General features: G+C 41.9%; 1 protein-coding gene across 2 annotated transcripts in view; it reads left to right on the top strand.

The window, feature by feature from the left end:
• The first annotated feature begins 13336 nt into the window (after window positions 1-13336).
• The window catches only part of LOC133062035 (adhesion G protein-coupled receptor E3-like), a 41213-nt gene continuing 35165 nt past the window's right edge, over window positions 13337-19384 (top strand). For both annotated transcript variants that reach the window (XM_061150535.1, XM_061150534.1), the window contains exons 1-2: window positions 13337-13404; window positions 15799-15849. In XM_061150535.1, coding sequence (XP_061006518.1) covers window positions 13374-13404; window positions 15799-15849 — 82 coding nt within the window. In that variant the 5' untranslated portion in view covers window positions 13337-13373. The remainder of the gene's footprint in view (window positions 13405-15798; window positions 15850-19384) is intronic.

Below are 19384 nucleotides of genomic sequence, written 5' to 3'. Positions count from 1 at the left end.
CTGCTGTTTTCACATGAGTTTCTGATCCTGCCAGAGTCTCCCTCACCCCTTTTGGGGAAGGATATGCTGAGCAAGGTCCATGCCTCTGTTTTCATGAATAGGAAGCCCTCTCTTTCTTTCCCATTAATTGAACAAAATGTAAATCCTAGAGTGTGGGATGATGGAAAAACTGCGGGTCAAGCCCAAAATGCTATTCCTGTCACTGTCAAGCTCAAAGACCCTCACATATTTCCACACCAAAAGCAGTATCCTCTAAAGCCCGAGGTTAAGGAAGGGTTAAAACCTATCATTGAACATTTAAAGGGGCACGGGCTATTAATTCCCTGCAACAGTCCATGCAACACTCCTACTTTGGGTGTGAAAAAGTCAAATGATAAATGGAGACTAGTTCAAGATTTACAAATAGTAAATGAGACTGCGGTTCCTTTACACCCCATGGTGCCTAATTCTTATACTTTATTGTCTGAAATTCCTGAATGAGCCAAATATTGTTCAGTCATTGATTTGAAGGCCTAATCATACCCAAAGGGATGAGGGCCATAGGTCCCAAAAGAATTAAGCCTATATGAAATTATCCCCTACCTGTGACTTTAAGACAACTGGGAGGATTTGGGGTCATCACAGGCTACTGCAGCATTTGAATTCCAGGTTATGGGAAACTTGCCCAGCCTTTACATAAACTTATAACTGAAACTCAGCAAGCCCAAATTGACAAGGTGATTTGGTCTCCAGATACTCAAAAGACTTTTAAGGCTCTTCGAACTGATCTCCTGCATTTCCTGCTTTGAACTTGCCCACTGGATCAGAGTTTAATGTTTGTCACTGAAAGAAAAAGTATGGCCTAGGGAGTTATGACACAACCTTGAGGACCTCACCAGCAACCTTTAGGATACCTGAGTGGAGAATTAGACGTAGTGGCATGTCGGTGGCCACAGTGTCCAAGAGTAATTGTTACTATTGCTTTAATAGTACCTGAAGCTCTTAAGTTTTAATGGGTGAAATCTTACTGTACTGACTTCTCATGATGTTGGTGAAATCTTAAGCTCTAAAGTTAATATCTGAATGACAGACAGTTGGCATAAATATCAGTCATTGTTGTTAGAAGGACCAATCACTAAGCTTAAAGTCTGTGAAAACTTAAATCCTGCCACTTTCCTTGCTGAGAAAAAAATGAAACACTTGATCAATTTCTAACCTTAAACTATACAGCTCGGGAAGATCTAATGGATACCTTATTAGATAATTCTGACATGAAAATATTTACAGATGGCAGTTCTGTTGTTTGGGATGGGAAGCAGAAAACATTGTGCCATGGTGGTGGCTGGACAGGTTTTAAAAGCAAAGTCTCTCTCCCCAGGAACTCTAGGAAAGGACTCCTGACTCAGCCTCTGAGTCAAGCAAGCCACTGTCTGAGCCAGGAACGGAGGTCCTGATAAAGACATTGGCACCTGGGGGGCAATCTCTCAAGCCCCTCTGGGAAGGCCCTTAACAGGTTGCTCTTTCTTCTCTCACAGCTGTCAAGACACCAAGAATTGACTCATGGGTACACCATGCTTGAGTTAAAAAGTGGCATACTGACCCCTCAGACTAAGTGATGTCATTTTTATGTCTTTATTCTCTATGATTTTACTTTTCATTTCTCAGATGGGCCCAATAATCTCTGTGGCTCTGCATATGTTGACTCCAAAAATCCTGATTCCACTGTTTGACTCTCAAGACAGTGCCTTCCTGTCCTGGGCTCATTTCTAAGCCACATTCCACAATAGGTCTAATTGCTGGGTCTGCGGAGTGCTCCCCTCCTCATCGGTGGAAGGCTTCCCATGGTGGGCATCTCCACATCAGGGAAAGGACTTTCTCCAAGTCTGCAACTGCCTTCGACAACAACAATCATATGTGATGACTCTTAATCTGATGACATCTAACAATCGTAAAGTGGACTAGTGTAACATTTTGTACCTTAACTGTGGACATAAGGTGACTTCTAACTTTGCTGATTGTTCTGTTTTTGCTGTTTGTTCCATGCATCTGTAACTGTGTAGTTGAATTTGTTTCTAGCTGCATGAAGGCTTTTAAGTTACAAACAGTTGGCCAAACTCCTATGAGTGCCACAGCTTCCTCCAACTACTGCCTGGGGCCTCTGGATCAGAGACCCCCAATATGAGGATGAGGAGAATATGTTGCCTCATGAATTTAGGGACAACACCCCTTATCAGTGGAAGCAGTTATGGGATGAGAACACCACCCCATTCCCTAGGCAACATAATTCTCCTAAAAGAAAAGGGGGAAGTGAGAGGGTAATAGGTAGGAGGCCAGCGGTCCCCAGGCAGCAGGAGAAAATCAAGTGCAAGTGACAGATGGTTTTTTTCCCCTTTTCTGTTGACAAAACCAGTTCTGCCTAAAACTAACCATTTTTTTCTTTTCTCAAACCTTGGGCTGATAATGGCTCACAAACCAGTGTTCGTATCAATTGTTTTATGACTGGGGCATGACACCTCATGTCATTCTATCTCAAAAATGCATATTGTGAGAGAGGGGGCTGGTGAAACTCCCTCAGCCTTGAGGAGCCTCATTTATCTGATTAACAGCTCACCAGCAGACATAAAACACCTTGCTAAAAACTAGCAAGCGGGCACTTTCTGTTTCCTTCTGATGTCTCTGTCAGAAGCCTTGTCTATCTCTGTTATATTTTAATAAAACTTTGCTGCACAAAAATCTCCAAGTAGTCAAGGCTTGTCGCTGACCTTGGTTTGAAATTCTCTCCTCTGGGGGTCACAGATCCCAGTGTAACACACGGCTGGCAGCTGCAACCCTTCAAGAGCAAGACCCAGATTCCCCCACAGCCAGTCCCTCCCATCAGGAAGCCTCCACAAGCCTCTTATCCTTATCCATCAAAGGGCAGACAGAATGAAAACCACAATCACAGAAAACTAACCAAACTGATCACATGGATCACAGTCTTGTCTAACTCAATGAAACCATGAGCCATGCTGTGTAGGGCCACCCAAGACAGATGGGTCATGGTGGAGAATTCTGACAAAACGTGGCCCACTGGAGAAGGAATAGCAAGCCATTTCAGTATTCTTGCCTTGAGAACCCCACGAATTGTATGAACAGTATGAAAAGATATGACAGTGAAAGATGAACTCCCCAGGTCAGTAGGTGCCCGATATGCATCTGGAGAAGAGCAGAGAAATAACTCCATAAAGAATGAAGAGGCTGAGCCAAAGTGATAAAACGACTAGTTGTGGCTGTGACTGGTGAGGGAAATAAAGCCCAGTGCTGCAAAGAACACTATCGGTAGGAATATCAATTGGTGCAGCCACTGTGTAGAGCAATATGGAAGTTCTTTTAAAAAACTAAAAATATACCTACCATATGATCCAGCAATCCCACTCTAGGGCATATATCCGAAGAAAACTAATTTGAAAAGAAATATGTACTCTAATGTTCAGAGCAGCGCTGTTTACAATAGTCAAAATACAGAAGCAACCTGAATGTCCATCCACAGATGAATGGACATCAGAGATGTGATACATGTATACAGCGGACTGTTAGCCATAAAAAAGAATGAAATAATGCCATTTGTAGCAACATGGATGGACCTATAGATTCTCATATTAAGTGACAGACAAAGATAAATATCATATGATATCATCTCTATGTGGAATCTAGAAAAAATGATACAAATGAACCTATTTACAAAACAGAAACAGATTCAGATTCACAGACACTGAAAACAAATTTAAGGTTACCAAATGGGAAAGGGGCAGGTGGAGGAATAAATTAGGAGTTTGGGATTAGCAGACACATACTATTATATATAAAATACACATCAAGAACCTATGGTATAGCACAGGGAACTATATTCAAATCTTCTAATAACTTATAATGGAAAAGAATCTATTAAAAAGAATAGATAAATACACCAGAAACTAACACAACATTGTACATCAACTATACTTCAGTAAAAAAGAACTGTTTCAGATTTACAGAAATGTGATGATAGTACCGATGTACCCAGCACCCATGTACCACGTGAGTGACATCTCCATAGACACCGAGCATCTCCTTCACCTCTCTCTCCTGTGAATGTTTTAGAAACAGGGATAACATTCATATTCCCAAGGAGGATTTACAGATTAGTTGGAGCTCAATAACTATTTGAGAAATGAAGGAACAGAGAGCCAAAGGAGGAAAGAAAGAACCACTTAACTCAGATTCATGAAATCTCAGTCTTTAGTCTCTTGCTAACCCATAACCAAATCCTGATCTTTTTCTTGACAAAAAAAAAAATCGCTTTTTAAAGAAGGAAATTAAAACCAAAGAATTACTATGTAATATATCAAACATTTACTTTTCCACCACCTAGAAAGGAGAATTAGTAACATTTTATTGGGCTTCCTGGTGGCCCAGTGGTAAAGAATCCACCTGCCAATGCAGAAGACACAGGTTCAAACCCTGGGTCGGGAAGATCCCCTGGAGGAGGAAGTGGCAACCCACTCCAGTGTTCTTGCCTGGGAAATCCCATGGACAGAGGAGCCTGGCGGGCTACAGTCATGGGATCCCAAAAACACGATTTAGCAACTAAACAGCAATAACAGCAGCATTATATTATATTTATTTTGGGTCTTAATTAGTAACATTTAATTTTATTCATTTTGGGTCTTTTTAAACAATGAAAATAACACTTGATGGATACAATGACTCCCTTTGACTCTCCAACCCCAGGTTCTATTTCTCTTTCCATTTCCCCAAGGCGGCAAATAGTATTTATTTAGCATATATCCTTCCTTTCTGAATTTCACAGATATGTGCATTATATGCATCTGAACAGATATACATTTAAATATAAAGTCATAATAAAACACCCCTATCAGTGAACAGTATCTAGCATTGTTTTGTGCATTTCCATTGTTATCTATATTTGCCTAAATATGTAATAAATGTACTTACAGTTCATTTTTTTTCATTTATTTTTATGAGTTGGAGGCTAATTACTTTACAATATTATAGTGGTTTTTGCCATTCATTTTATATTTTTAAGAGCAACTGGTTATTAAAACGATGTCTGTGAAATGGGAACGTCTTACTGCATATTACAATTAACAATGGAACACAAGAGAACAAGATGGTGGAGGAGGGGGTGGACGTGGAGCACATCTCTCTCCACGGATACGTCAGGAATACATCTTCAGACACAGAAGTGCATGCAGAACACCAGCTGAGGGCAGACAGGAGTACCTGACCAGTGGAAAAGAATATACAGAACCACGCAAAACTCGGTGGGAGGAAGGAACTAGGGGGAGTATCGGGAGTGTTAGTAGGACTGGACCTGCCCTCAGTGGGTGGGGGAACTGAAGCAGGGGTCCAATCCCCACATCGGGGCAATTGTCATGAGTCAGAGGAGAAATATTTAAAGGCTGAGAGTGAAACAGCTGATCTGTGGCAGTCTAAATGGAATGAGAATCAGACAGTCCTTGCCGCAGCCATACGTACCCTGGACAGGAACGCTGGCCCCCGGAGGGTGCAGCGGCTGGGAGCTGGAGCTTAGGGATTGTGGAGCAATCCCAGGGCTAGAGCCTCTGCTGACTGCGGAGAGATGGACTGAGGGGATGTGAGAGAGGAGATCGTGGTGGGAAATGATGGTGAGGGAAAGCCAGGCAGCCGTGGAAGCAAGGCAATACTGCTGAGTCATGAGTAGGGGGTGGAACAATTCCCATAGCCTCTCTCCCCCTACACGTCAGCATTTGCAGCTGAGTAACAGAGAGTTTGGCTCATCAAACAGCTGGTGGGGGTTTGGGGGCGCTATGTGCCTGACACACCAAACAACAGAGAATGACCCCAGGCAAGGGAGCCCTCTAAGTGCCTGAACAGGTGGAGCTACGGAGAAAGAGTGGCCAAAGAGACCAGCTACCAGAGACTGGAAAAAAGCCTCTGATAGAACCGTAACTCCTGCGGCAGAGGCAGTCCGTGTCCCTGCACACTTGGTTCCGGCAGGGTCCCCGCAAGCCAAGCAGCTGCGCCGCCTTCACCTCAACTCTGACTGGGGCAGAGCGGCCACAGGCAAAAAAAGTCTGGCATCTATGCGTGCAGGGTTGCTTCCATAGTGTTTAACTCTTTGCAACCCAGTAGACTGTGGCCGGCCAGGCTTGTCTATCAGAGAGGGGTTCACAGGCAAGAATACTGGGGCGTATTGGCCAATACTGGTTGCCATACATTTCTGAAAGTGAAAGTAAAGTCGCTCAGTCGTGTCCGACCCTTTGTGACTCCATGGACTGTAGCCCACCAGGCTGCTCTGTCCTTAGGATTCTCCAGGCAAGAATACTGGAGTGGGTTACCATTTCCTTCTCCAGGGGATCTTCCTGGCCCAGGGATCGAACCTGGGTCTCCTGCACTGCAGGCAGACGCTTTACCCTCTGAGCCATACCCTTCTAGAGCACTGTATTTCCTGCTGCCCTAGCTGCCAACCCCCCCCCCCCCCAACCCCGAGTACCTGGTGCTGCCAGAACCCCTGGGACCCAAAGCAGCTGCACCACTTCCACACCTGGCCCTCACTGGAGCAGACCCAAGCCCTCCAGGGTAGTCTCAGGAGCAAACCCCAGTGGATGACCCACATGCAGAGGTGCAAATAAAACCACAGTTGAAGCCCAGGGGCAGTGAGGCTAAGGAAGAAGACCCCAAACCTTCCCATCAGCTGTACAAGCTGCAGATTAAATCCACGTGATCAACTAGGCAGCTCTGTGTCTATGGAATATGTAAAAGGCCATTGAGAGCTCACACAAAAGAAAACACACTCGCTCTGATAGCCGTGGATATTGGAGGCAAGAACACAAAGGAGTGGGACCAGATTAGAATCTGCGCTGCCCCCACAGCAGGTCCAGAGCTCAGCACAGTCTTGGAGGGCATCCTGGTGAGGTGAGGTGGTCTGTGACTCCCAGCAAGGGAAAGGACTCTGACAGCAGTAACTCAAGAGAAACGTTTATTATTCTTGTTTTTTGACTTGTTCTGTAGATTATTTTGGATTTTTTTTCTTCTTTTTTCCCCTTTCTGTTGTAGTTGTCAATTTTATTGGCACTAAGAAATCCAATTGAGCTTTTGAGCTTTTTTTTTTTATGCACCCAACATAGGAGCACCTCAATACATAAGACAAACAATAACAGATATAAAAGGAGAAATTGACAGTAACACAATAATAGGAGGAGACTTTACTCCACTCATCAATAGACAGACCATCAAAACAAAAATTAATACAGAAACACAAATCTTAAGTGGTACATTAGGTGAACTGGATCTCATTGATATCTTCAGGACATTCCATCCAAATGCAGAAGAATACACCTTCTTCTCAAAGGCAAATGGAATATTCTCCAGGATAGACCATATCATGGGTCACCAGTCAAGCCTCAGTAAATTTAAGAAAACTGAAATCATATCAAGCATCTTCTCTGACCACAATGCTATGAGACTAAATATTAATTAGAAGAAAAAAAGTGTAAGAAACACAAACACATGGAGATTAAACAACATGTTTCTAAATAACCAATAGGTTACTGAAGACATTGAAAGGGAGATCAAAAAATTTCTAGAAACAGATGACAATGGAAACACAACTCAAAACCTGTGGGATGCTGCAAAAGCAGTCCTAAGAGGGAAGTTTATAGCAATACAATCCTACCTCAGCCATAAAAAGGAATGCATTTGAGCCAGTTTTAGTGAGGTGAGTGAACCTAGAACCTATTATACAGAGTGAAGTGAGTCAAAAAGAGAAAGATAAATATCATATTCTAACGCATGTATATGTAATCTAGAAAAATGGCACTGAAGAATTTATTTATAGGGCAACAGTGGAGAAACAGACATAGAGAATAGACTTATGGACGTGGGGAGAGGGGAGGAGAGAGTGAGATGTATGGGGAGAGTAACATGGAAACTTACATTACCATATGTAAAATAGATAGCCAACGGGAATTTGCTCTTTGTCTCAGGGAACTCAAACAGGGACTCTGTATCAACCTATAGGAATGGGATGGGGAGGGAGATGGGAGGGAGGTTCAAGAGGGAAGGAATGTATGTATACCTATGGCTGATTCATGCTGAAGTTTGACAGAAAACAGCAAAATTCTGTAAAGCAATCATCCTTCAATAAAAGATAAATTAATTTAAAAAATAACCAAACAAACATTCATCCTTTGTTTGCACCCTGAGTTCTGCTAGTTACTACAGGAAGAAAATGGGGGAAGTGGGTTTTTGCAGCAACATGCATCAGGGTGCCACCCTTACAGAACTGAACAATCTAGTCTGGGAAAAAATACTCGTCAGTATCTAGGAAGCAAGTATAGCAACCAGATAGCACATAATTAAAGCACCCCATTTCTCGGTGCAGGTCATTTAAGAAATGTGGGAGAAACAATAAATGCTGGTATAAAAACTTTGGAAAATTATTTGGCCACAACTACTGTATCTCTGTGATCTTTATCCCTATCTATAGTTATCTATATATACTTGTTGCTGTGTGTGTGTGTGTCATTTCACTCCTAGAGATATTCCCAAGAGCAATGAGTACCCGTATACACCAATAGATATGTATGGATAAATAGATTAGGGTATATTCAAGGAATGGAATCCCATATACCAATGAAAAAGGACAAAACACAGCTACATGCCCCAACATGGATAAATCTAATAGACACTGATTAACAAAAGAAGAGCAATTGAAGAGACAACAGATGGTGTGAGTCTATTCATAATAAAAGTTCAAGAACAGACAAAAATAATCTGTGGTGGTGGAGATGGGTTAATTCCAGGGTTGGGAGGATGGTACTGACCAGAAGGGAGCACTGGAGACTATTCTGAGGGGCTGAAAAGATTTCCATGTCTTGATTGGTCTCCCCCTGGAGAGGGGAGAACACTTCCCGAGACACTAGCTCACTATACTCCCTCTTTGCCTGACAAAGAATAAATCTACTCTTTCTTTCTCCTTCAAAACTCTGTCTCCATATCTCATTTCAGCATTGTGTACCGAGAACCAATATTTTGGCATGAGTGATGATCTTACAAGTGTGTACTAATCTACAAACTCACTGAGTTTTATATATTCATTATGCACAGCATTTTTGTATGTAAAAAAATTAATTAAAAGAAAAGAAAATAGAAATAGCCTTCTATGAATGAAAGGCATTGATCTGGTCTCTGATGGAAGGAAGTAAGATTCAGGTGGAGAATATAGCATGATCAAGTTGTTGTTGGGCATATGTTGGGGCCGAGAGGTGAATGCAGAGAGAAAGGCCACAGTGGGACATTCAGCATCTCATGAACTTGGGCATCCATCTGGAAGGGATCAGCTCAGTGATTCGATAACTTCCTCTTTGTAGGGCTTGACTGAAAAGCAGCCTCTAAGTAAAAGTTAATGTGCCCACATCATATTTCTTAGAAAAGCAGAAGAAAAGAGACTTCCTTCTTCTGATTCCTGCCCACCTCTTCCCCCAAATTTGCAAATTTATTTTGGTCAGAAATATCAGGTCAGGATGGAAACTAACACCCTGATATTCCTGGCCCTGTTTGGACTTTGAACGTCCAACCTGGCAGGGTTGTTGGTCCATGAACTAAATTCTGAATATTAGCCCTGATGCCCACTTACACGTCATGCTCCTTTATGTGTCAAGACTTAATTAATCTCTCCAGAATCATCTGAAATCACATATCCTTCAATAAACCACTTATTGTAGATTATCAAAAACACTTAAATGAAAATATACACCCTAAAGGTGCTGTACATCCTAAAGTTCATAGCATTATTGACTGTTGCTAAGATATGGAAGTAACCTGAGTGTCCATCAACAGAAGGATGGAAAAAAGATGTGGGGTGTGTGTGTGTGTGTGTATACATGTGGTTGTTCAGTTGCTCAGTCTTGTCTGATTCTTTGTGACCCCATGGACTGCAGCATACCAGGTTTCCCTGCTCATCACCATCTCCCAAAGCTGGCTCAAACTCATGTCCATTGAGTCAGTGATGCCATCCAACCATCTCATCCTCTGTTGTCCCCTTCTCCTCCTGCCTTCAATCTTTCCCAGCATCAGGGTTGTTTCCAATGAGTCCATTCTTCGCATCAGGTGGCAAAGTATTGGAGCATCGGCCTCAGCATCAATCCTTCCAATGAATATTCAGGAATGACTTCCTTTACTATTGATTGGTTTGATCTCCTTGTTGTCCAAGGGACTCTCAAGAGTCTTCTCCAACACCACAATTAAAAAGCATCAATTCTTCAGTACTCAGCCTTCTTTATGGTCCAACTCTCCCATCCATACATGACTACTGGAGAAACCATAGCTTTGACTATATGGACCTTGGTCAGCAAAGTAATGTCTCTGATTTTTAATATCCTATCTGGGTCTGTCACAGCTTTTCTCCTAAGGAGCAAGCATCTTTTAATTTGATGGCTGCAGTCACCATCTGCAGTAATTTTGGAGACCAAAAAAATAAAATCCGTCATTGTTTCCCCATCTATTTGCCATGAAGTGATGGGACCAGATGCCAAGATCTTCATTTTTTGAACGTTGAGTTTTAAACCAGCTTTTTCACTCTCCTGTTTCACTTTTATCAAGTTTCACTTTTATCAGTTTCTTTAGTTCCTCTTCACTTTCTGCCATAAGGGTGGTGTCATCTGCATATCTGAGGTTATTAATATTTCTCCCAACAATCTTGATTCCACCTTATGCTTCATCCAGCCCAGTGTTTCTCATGATGTACTCTGCTTTGAAGTTAAATAAGCAGGGTGACAATATACAGCCTTGACATACTCCTTTCCCAATTTGGAACCAGTTCATTGTTGCATGTCTGGTCCTAACTGTTGATTCTTGACCTGCATACAGGTTTCTCAAGAGGCAGGTCAGGTGGTCTGGTATTCCCATCTCTTTAAGAATTTTCCAGTTTTTTCCATCCACACAAAGGATTTAGCCAAGTCAATAAAGCAGAAGTAGATGCTTTTCTGGAATTCTCTTGTTTTTTTTCTATGATCCAATGGATGCTGGCAATTTGATCTCTAGTTCCTCTGCCTTTTCTAAATCCAGTTTGACCATTTGGAAGCTCCCAGTTCACTTACTATTGAGGCCTAGCTTGGAGAATTTTGAGAACTACTTTACTAGCTTGTGAGATGAGTGCAATTGTGCAGTAGTTTGAGCATTCTTTGACGTTCCTAAAAGAAATGAACACTTACCTTTTCCAGTCCTGTGGCCACTGCTGAGTTTTCCAAATTTTCTGGCATATTGAGTGCAGCATTTTAGCAGCAGCATCTGTCAGGATTTGAAATAGCTTAGCTGGAATTCCATCACCTGCCCTAGCTTTGTTCGTAGAGATGCTTCCTAAGGCCCCCTTGACTTTGCTCCACGATGTCTGGCTCTGGGTGAGTCATCACACCATCATTGTTATCTGTGTCGTGAAGATCTTTTTTGTATAGTTCTTCTGTGTATTCTTGCCACATCTTCTTAATAGCTTCTGCTTCTCTTAGGTCTATACCATTTCTGTTCTTCATTGTGCCCATCTTTGCATAAAATGTTCCCTTGGTATCTCTAATTTTCTTGAAGAGATCTCGTCTTTCCCATTCTATTGTTTTCCTCTATTTCTTTGCAATGATCACTTAGGAAGGCTTTCTTATCTCCTCTGCATGGACATCTTTCCTTTTCTCCTTTACCTTTCACTTCTCTTCTTTTTTCAGCTATTTGTAAGGCCTCTTCAGACAACCATTTTGCCTTTTGCATTTCTTTTTCTTGGGGAAGGTTTAGATCACTGCCTCCTGTACAATGTTACAAACCTCCATCTATAGTTCTTCAGGCACTCTATCAGATCTAATTCCTTGAATCTATTTATCACTTCCACTATGTAATTATAAGGGATTTGATTCAGGTGATAGCTGAATGGCCTAGTGATTTTCCCCTTTTTTCTTCAATTTGACAATAAGGAGTTCATGATCTGAGCCACAGTCAGCTCCCAGTCTTTTTTTTTTTTTTTTCATTTATTTTTATTAGTTGGAGGCTAATTACTTTACAATATTGTAGTGGCTTTTGTCATACATTGACATGAATCAGCCATGGATTTACTTTTTTTTTTTTTTTTTTTGCTTATTGTATAGAGTGTCTCCATCTTTGGCTGCAAAGAATATAATCAATCTAATTTCAGTATTGACCATCTGGTGATGTCCATGTGTAGAGTTGTTCCTTGTGTTGTTGGAGGGTGTATATAATACACACACACACACACACAACCATAGAAAAGAATGAAAATTTGCCATTTGCAGCAACATGGATGTACGTGGAGGGCATTAGGCTAAGTGAAATAAGTCAGACAGAGAAAGACAAAAACTGTATGATATCACTTAGAGGTGGAATCTAAGAAACACAAGAAATGGGTGAATATATATAACAAAAAAGAGGTTGACTCACAGATGCAGAGTATAAACTAGTGGTTACCAGTGGGGAGGAGGAGAAACGTTAGGATAGGGGAGTGGGGGATGAGACAGTGTTTTGGCGATCACACGTGGGGCGTGGTACTTCTAGTGCCCAGTGGATGGACTTTACAGCTGACTCCTACAGCAAAGAATAATCCAACTCCAATGTCAATAATCCCAAGATAGAGAAAAGAATATGCAGAGTTTAATTAACATTTTCTAACATTAGTAGGAGCTGTGAGCATAGAGATTAGATGTAGCTTTTATTTTCTTCTTTTTTAAATTCAGGTTTTCTAAGATTTCTATAAGAAATGTACTTTAAGATTTTTAAACATCATTTTATTATGAAAACTCGCCAAGCTGCAAGAATTTTACAGTGAACGCCCATGTACCTGAGAGAGACTGGGACCTGGGACCATTTGTTGCAGTGGTTCCACCTGGACAAACATCTCCCTGAACAAGAAAATGCAAAGAAACTAGAGGGGACTAAAATTAACTTCACACTTTCGCAGCTGGGGGCAAATTATAAACCAACTGCCATTTCTGGTGTGGGAGCAAACTGAGGGTCCTGTACACGGACCTGAAATCTTCAGCGAATGTTTTACTTGTGTTTACACGGTATCCTCACGTCTGCATTGCTCTCTCCCTGCACGGGGTCGCAAACAGTTGGACATTGCTGAACCACTAACACATTCACATTCATTAGTTCATCTTATTTTTTTTTTAATGCATTTCAGAGTAAGTTGAAGGCTTCAGTTAACTGTCTCTGTTTCTGTATTTTTTTTAAAAAATTGCTATTCTCTTCATTTGCACTTTGCAAAACTAGAAGACCGTCCCATAGTCGCTGTTACAAAACCCCCAGTTCTCCCTGAGAAACGCCAGAGAAAGATAAAACACAGTGTAAGTTCCTATTTTTGCTTTCATTTTGTCGTGATGGCTCGAAGTCTCTTTTTGCCTTGGAGTGGTAAGTCTTTAAAATATTTTATTCTCTTCTAACAAAAGCAAATATTGTGTATTAATGCATATATATGGAATCTAGAAAAAAAGGTACTGATGAACCTATTTGCAGGGCAGGAATAGAGACACACACATAGAGAATGAATTTGTGGCCACAGCGGAGGGAGGTGGGGGCAAGAAGGAGGTGTGATGAATTGAGAGAGTAGCATTGAAACATACACATTACTAGGTGTAAAATAGATAGCTAGTGTGGAGTTGCTATATAAGACGGGGAGTGCAACCCAGCGCTCTGTGACAACTTTGAGGGGTAGACTGGGCTGGGGGGTAGTGGGGGTGAGGTTCAAGAGACAGGTGACAAGTGTATACTTACGGCTGACTCGCGTTGTTGCATGGCAGAAGCCAACCCAACATCATAAAGCAATTATCCTAAACAGACACAGAGAACAGACATACGGACATGGGGAGAGGGGAGGAGAGGGTGAGATGTATGGAAACAGTAACATGGAAACTTACATTACCATAGGTAAAGTAGATCGTCAGCAGGAATTTGCTGTCTGGCTCAGGAAACTCGAACAGGGGCTCTGTATCAACCTACAGGGGCAGGATTGGGAGGGGGCTTCAGAAGGGAGGGGATATATGTATACCTATGACTGATTCATGTTGAGGTTTGACAGAAAACAAAATTCTGTAAAGCAATTATCCTTCCATTTAAAAAAGTATTTTATTTTTTAAAAAAAGCAATTATCCAAAAAAAAGCAATTATCCTCCAATTAAAAATAAATTTTAAAATAAATAATAAAAAAATTTTAAATATTTCATTCTCTTTAAGTAGAAATAGCAAGGACGCTTCAACTCTCATATCTCTATCTTGTTCTCAGCGTTGTGGCTTGGGCAGGGGCCATCCACCTGGTTTGCTCTTTTAGACCATGGCTGAGGTATGCCTCCTATGGAAATACCTGGAGGAATTAAGATGGGGCACCTTCAGCATGGTTTCATCAGGCAATGGGGCTCTTCAGAGCTTGCAACCTCTTATATTCCGTCGTACAAGGATGGGATCAAACCGAGCTTCTGGGGGTGGTGGTTGTACTGTGCTCCGTCGAGTCCTACTCTTAGCGACTCCATGGAGAGAGGAGCCTGGCGAGCTGCAGCCCACCGGCTTTTTCAGGCACGAGTACTGGAGCGGGCTGCCGTTTCCTTCTGCAGGAGATCTTTGCCATCTCGTCTCCTGCGGCTCCTGCATTGGCAGGCGGATTCTTTACCCCTGAGCCAACTGGGAAATGCTTGCAAAACATGAATCTCATGTAAGAATGGATTCTTTCGTGTCCGGGCCAGACTTTTGACATGGAAAGCTGTCCCGTGCTCATTTTTCTTCCTGAAACTGAGTTGGATTCTTCCGGATCCACTTGCTTAGCGGGTCAGAATTTCCGCTGGGGTCTCACCTTGTTGGTGTTTATTGGCTCAGAACAGACAGCTGAGCTGCGTGTGGACGGCGCCCCCTGGTGGTCACATATGGGTGGGACAGAACCTGCAAAGGGCTCGTTAACACTGCAAGGTTTCTCTTGCGATCTGAAGGTCCCATGACAGGAACTGAAAATTGATAAGGATCCTTCGTCTGTTCCGGAGAGATCACATTTGCTTCCCACTCCCAATTTTGGAAGCCCCAACCTGTATTATATAAAACATATTAAAATTGTTCCTCATTCCATGCTATGTGGGTTTGGTTTTGTTTTATGGGTTTGTTTTTTTTTTTTTTGCTAAAAATACCAAGAGGATTTCTAGAATTATTGCCCAGGATAAACTCATTTAATTGTCCAAGCCTTATGATTTTTTTGATGTTTTTGGCCGCAGTGGGCAGCTTGCAGGATCTTAGTTTCTGGATCAGGGTTCGAACTCAGCCGCTTGGCGGTGCAAGCGTGGAATCCTAACCACCGAACTGCCAGAGAATTCCCCAACTCCTATGACTTTTATGAAACACTTGTCGAGTGAGAAAACCTAACTTATGTATTATTTTCAAATAGAATAGACTGCTAATGAATATCAAATTCAAGAAGTGATGGAGTCATATAATTCTATCTATATACCTGCAAAAAGGCATTCAAGTGAACATTTATTCATCAATATTATTCAGCTTTCTAAGTTTTTCCCTGTTTTATCCATTTTTTCCCCTGAAGTCTCAAAAATATTTTCATGGATCTGGGAACATTTGTTTACCCTGATCAACATAAACTTTTAACTCTCAGTGACCATTAGCCGGCCAAAATTATGTTGGGTGTGCCCAATGTGTTTGGGGAAACTAAGTATACAAGAGCTATTTGGGGGGAAAAAAGCAAAGGCAGCCTCAATAGATTCAGGCTACTGGAGTATTTAAAAAATTAAACTCCCCTTTTGTTTTCTCTCCCAGGACTTCCCTGCTTAATTTTCTTCCTGAATATTCCTAACTCATCATTTAAAGGTATGTGGGTGATGGGCAGAATGAATCTGGAATAGTTTGTGTAGCCTGTGTTTCTACACATGTTTCTATTTTGTTGGTTTTTTGTTTTTTTTTTTTTTTTTTGGACCTCACCCCGAGGCATGTGGGACCTGAGTTCCCTGACCAGGTATTGAACCCACAGCTCCTGCACTGGGAGATGGAATCTTAACCACTGGACCGCCAGGGGAGTCCGCATAGATGTTTCTTTACAAAATAGTGTGAGGATAAGCAGAACAAGTTTTGCTCTCAGACTTAAAAAGAGAAATATGGAAATGGTAAGCATTTGCTCAAATTCATGTAACTCTCCAAGTAATTCCAGACTTCACAGTTTTTCCTACCACACTAAACTTATGACACTTGAAAAGAAATAGCTTGGGACTTCCCTGGTGGTTCAGATGGTAAAAAGAAATAGGTTTATTGTCTTATTCTTACTGTTTAACTGAGGCTATTTACACAAAGAATCCACAAAAATCAGGAGAACAATTGTATAGAAATAATAAAAAGAAAACATCTCTTTTTATTATTATTATTTTATCTCTTTTTATTATGGTACTTATATATATGCACTTTTACGTACATATATATATATGTATGATGCATATATGATGAATATATATATATATACACACACAGACACCTAGGTCCCCTGCATGGCAGGCAGATTCTTTACCACTGAGCCACCATGAAAGCCCTCAAGACATAAGAGCCACAGGAGAAAGAGTCATCATCTTCTATTATTTCCATATAACTTTTGTGGGTTCTTTGTGTAGACAGCCTGTGTATGTTAAATAGTATGTACATAAATATGAATATGTATTTACACACATAAAGAGATACAGATATAGACTGAGATTTAATAAATATAGGTGTGATTTCATATATATTATTTTACCAAATATGGTCACAGTTTATAGTGTTTTACAGTATGCTTTTATTTCACCTAGTATATCCTGAATATCTCTTCGTGTCAATCTGACATAGCATTTCGTTTTGTTAATATACCACAATTTATTGGTCCATTATCCTATTGGTGGACACCTGATTCTCCGATGGTTGACTATGATGAATAGGGCTTCTGTGAACATTCTTGTCCAAGTCTTTCTGTGGATGTATGTTTTCATTTTGGGAGGAGATTTTCTTCTGGAAATTCCTCTAAGAGGAATCACTGGGTCATAGGATGACCAAATATGTAGAATTATTTTCTTCATCCTGCAAATGATAAAATGAAAGCAAAACAAGCAATCCAGCCTGGAGAAGTGCAAGTTAAACATCACAATGAGATTTGCCTCTTGGTTCAATGGTTAAAACTCTATGCTTCCACTGAAGGGGTTACAGGTTCAATCCCTGGTCAGGAATCTAAGATCCCACACACCTTGAGGTGTGGCCAAAAAATAAATGCAATAAATCACAATGAGAAAATTGCTATTAACCTGCCAGGATGGCTAAAATTTAAGAAGCAGACAGTACCAAATGTTGGCAGGGATGTGTAACAACCAGAAGTCTCAAAGATTGTTGTTGGTATTCAGCCGCTCAGTCATGTCTGACTCTTTGTGACCTCACAGACTGCAGCACGTCAGGCTTCCTGTCCTTCACTGTCTCCCAGAGTTCGCTCAAACTCATGTCCATTGAGTCAGTGGTGCCATCCAACCATCTCATCGTCTGTTGCCCCCTTCTCCCCCTGCCCTCAATCTTTCCCAGCATCAGGGTCTTTCCAGTGAGTCGGCTCTTGGCATCAGGTGGCCAAAGGACTGGAGCTTCAGCTTCAGCATCAGTCCTTCCAATGAATATTCTTTCTTTAGGATTAACTGATTTGATCTCCTTGCTGTCCAAGGGACTCTCAAGGGTCTTCTCCAGCACATAGATTGTTACTCGAGGGTAAAATAGTACAGCACCTCCATGGATAAAGTGTTAGGACTCCCCACTTCCTCTGCACGGAGCACAGGTTCAATCCCTGTTCTCAGAACTAAGATCCCATACACTGTGCCTTGTGGCCATTAAAAAGAATAGTAAGGAAGTATTACCTTATTCATATTTAGTAGGAGATTGCCCCGAGACGTTAACCATAGAAGATTACATTTTTATTATTTATTTATTTAATTTTTGGATGTCCTGGGTCTTCACTGCTGCACAGGCTTTTCTCTAGTTGCAACAAGTGGGGGCTTCTCACCGCTGCGCCTTCTCTTGTGGAGTGCAGGCTCTAGGGCTCTCAGACTTCAGCAGTTGCAACACATATGGCAAACGGGCTCAGTTGCTCCGAGGTATGTGCAATCTTCCTGGACCAGGGATCAAACCTACGTCTCCCACACTGGCAGGCGGATTCTTTACCACTGAGTCAACAAGAGAGCCCTTGAAATTACATTCTGAACTCAGGGATGATCAGTCTGTCTCCCTGTTCACTCCTGTCTAGCCTTCCACACCAAGATGGTCTCCATCTCATGACTTGCCCCACTGCTCAAGAAACCCTTCTGCTAGAGACTTCCTTGGCTGTCCAGTGGTTAAGACTCCATGCCTCCAACCCAAAGGACCCAGGTTCGTTCCCTGGTTGGGGAACTAAGATCCCACATGCCATGTGGCAGGGCCAGAAAAGAAAATAAAGCCCACCTTCTGCTAGATTTTCTCATACTTACCCCCATACTCTGTACTAAGTCATCTCAGCCACACTTGCCCTGGTCATCCAACAGAATTTCTCTTCCTGACTCCCTCTTAGCCTCTGGCTTTTTTTTTTAATTTATTTATTTTTAATTAGAGGATAATTGGCTTATGGTATTGTGTTAGTTTCTGCCATACATCAACATGAATCAGCTATCAGTTCAGTTCAGTTGCTCAGTGTCCAACTGTTTGTGACCCCACGGACTGCAACACACCAGGTTTCCCTGTCCATCACCAACTCCCGGAGCTTGCTCACACTCATGGGTGTACATATGTCCCCTCCCTCCCTCCCACCTCCCATCCCATCCCACCCCTCTAGGCTGTCACAGAGCACCAGATTTGAGCTCCCTGCATCAAACAGTAAATTTTTCACTGGCATTCTAATTTTACATATGGTAACATATACGTTTCAATGCTACTTTCTCAGTTCATCCCACCTCTGGCTTCTTGCTGTTGTGGTTGTTCAGTCGCTAAGTCGTGTCCGACTCTTTGCGACCCCATGGACTGCAACACGGCAGGCTTCCCTTCCCTGTCATTCACTAACTCCCTGAGTTTGCTCAAACTCATGTCCTTTGAGTCGGTGATGCCATCCAACCATTTCATCCTATGTCACCCCCTTCTCTGTCACTCCCTTCTCCTCTTGCCCTCAATCTGGCTTCTTATATTACATCTATTTGCAATCCTTTCCATATGGGATAATTTGTTCCCTTGTCCCCCATAAAAATATAATTCTATGGAACCAGGACCTAGAGTGCACTCATTAACTGGTGGGTAAGACAATGATAAACCAAATGCCAGGAACCTAGGAAGCACTCCATGGCAGACCAGATGTCTGCATGGCAGGATGGCAACATGGCCTGAACTCACT

This window comes from Dama dama, chromosome 9, assembly GCF_033118175.1.
Source record: "Dama dama isolate Ldn47 chromosome 9, ASM3311817v1, whole genome shotgun sequence".
NCBI lineage: Eukaryota > Metazoa > Chordata > Mammalia > Artiodactyla > Cervidae > Dama > Dama dama.
Note: the sequence above shows the minus strand (reverse complement) of the source record. Positions and strands in the feature narration are given on the sequence as shown.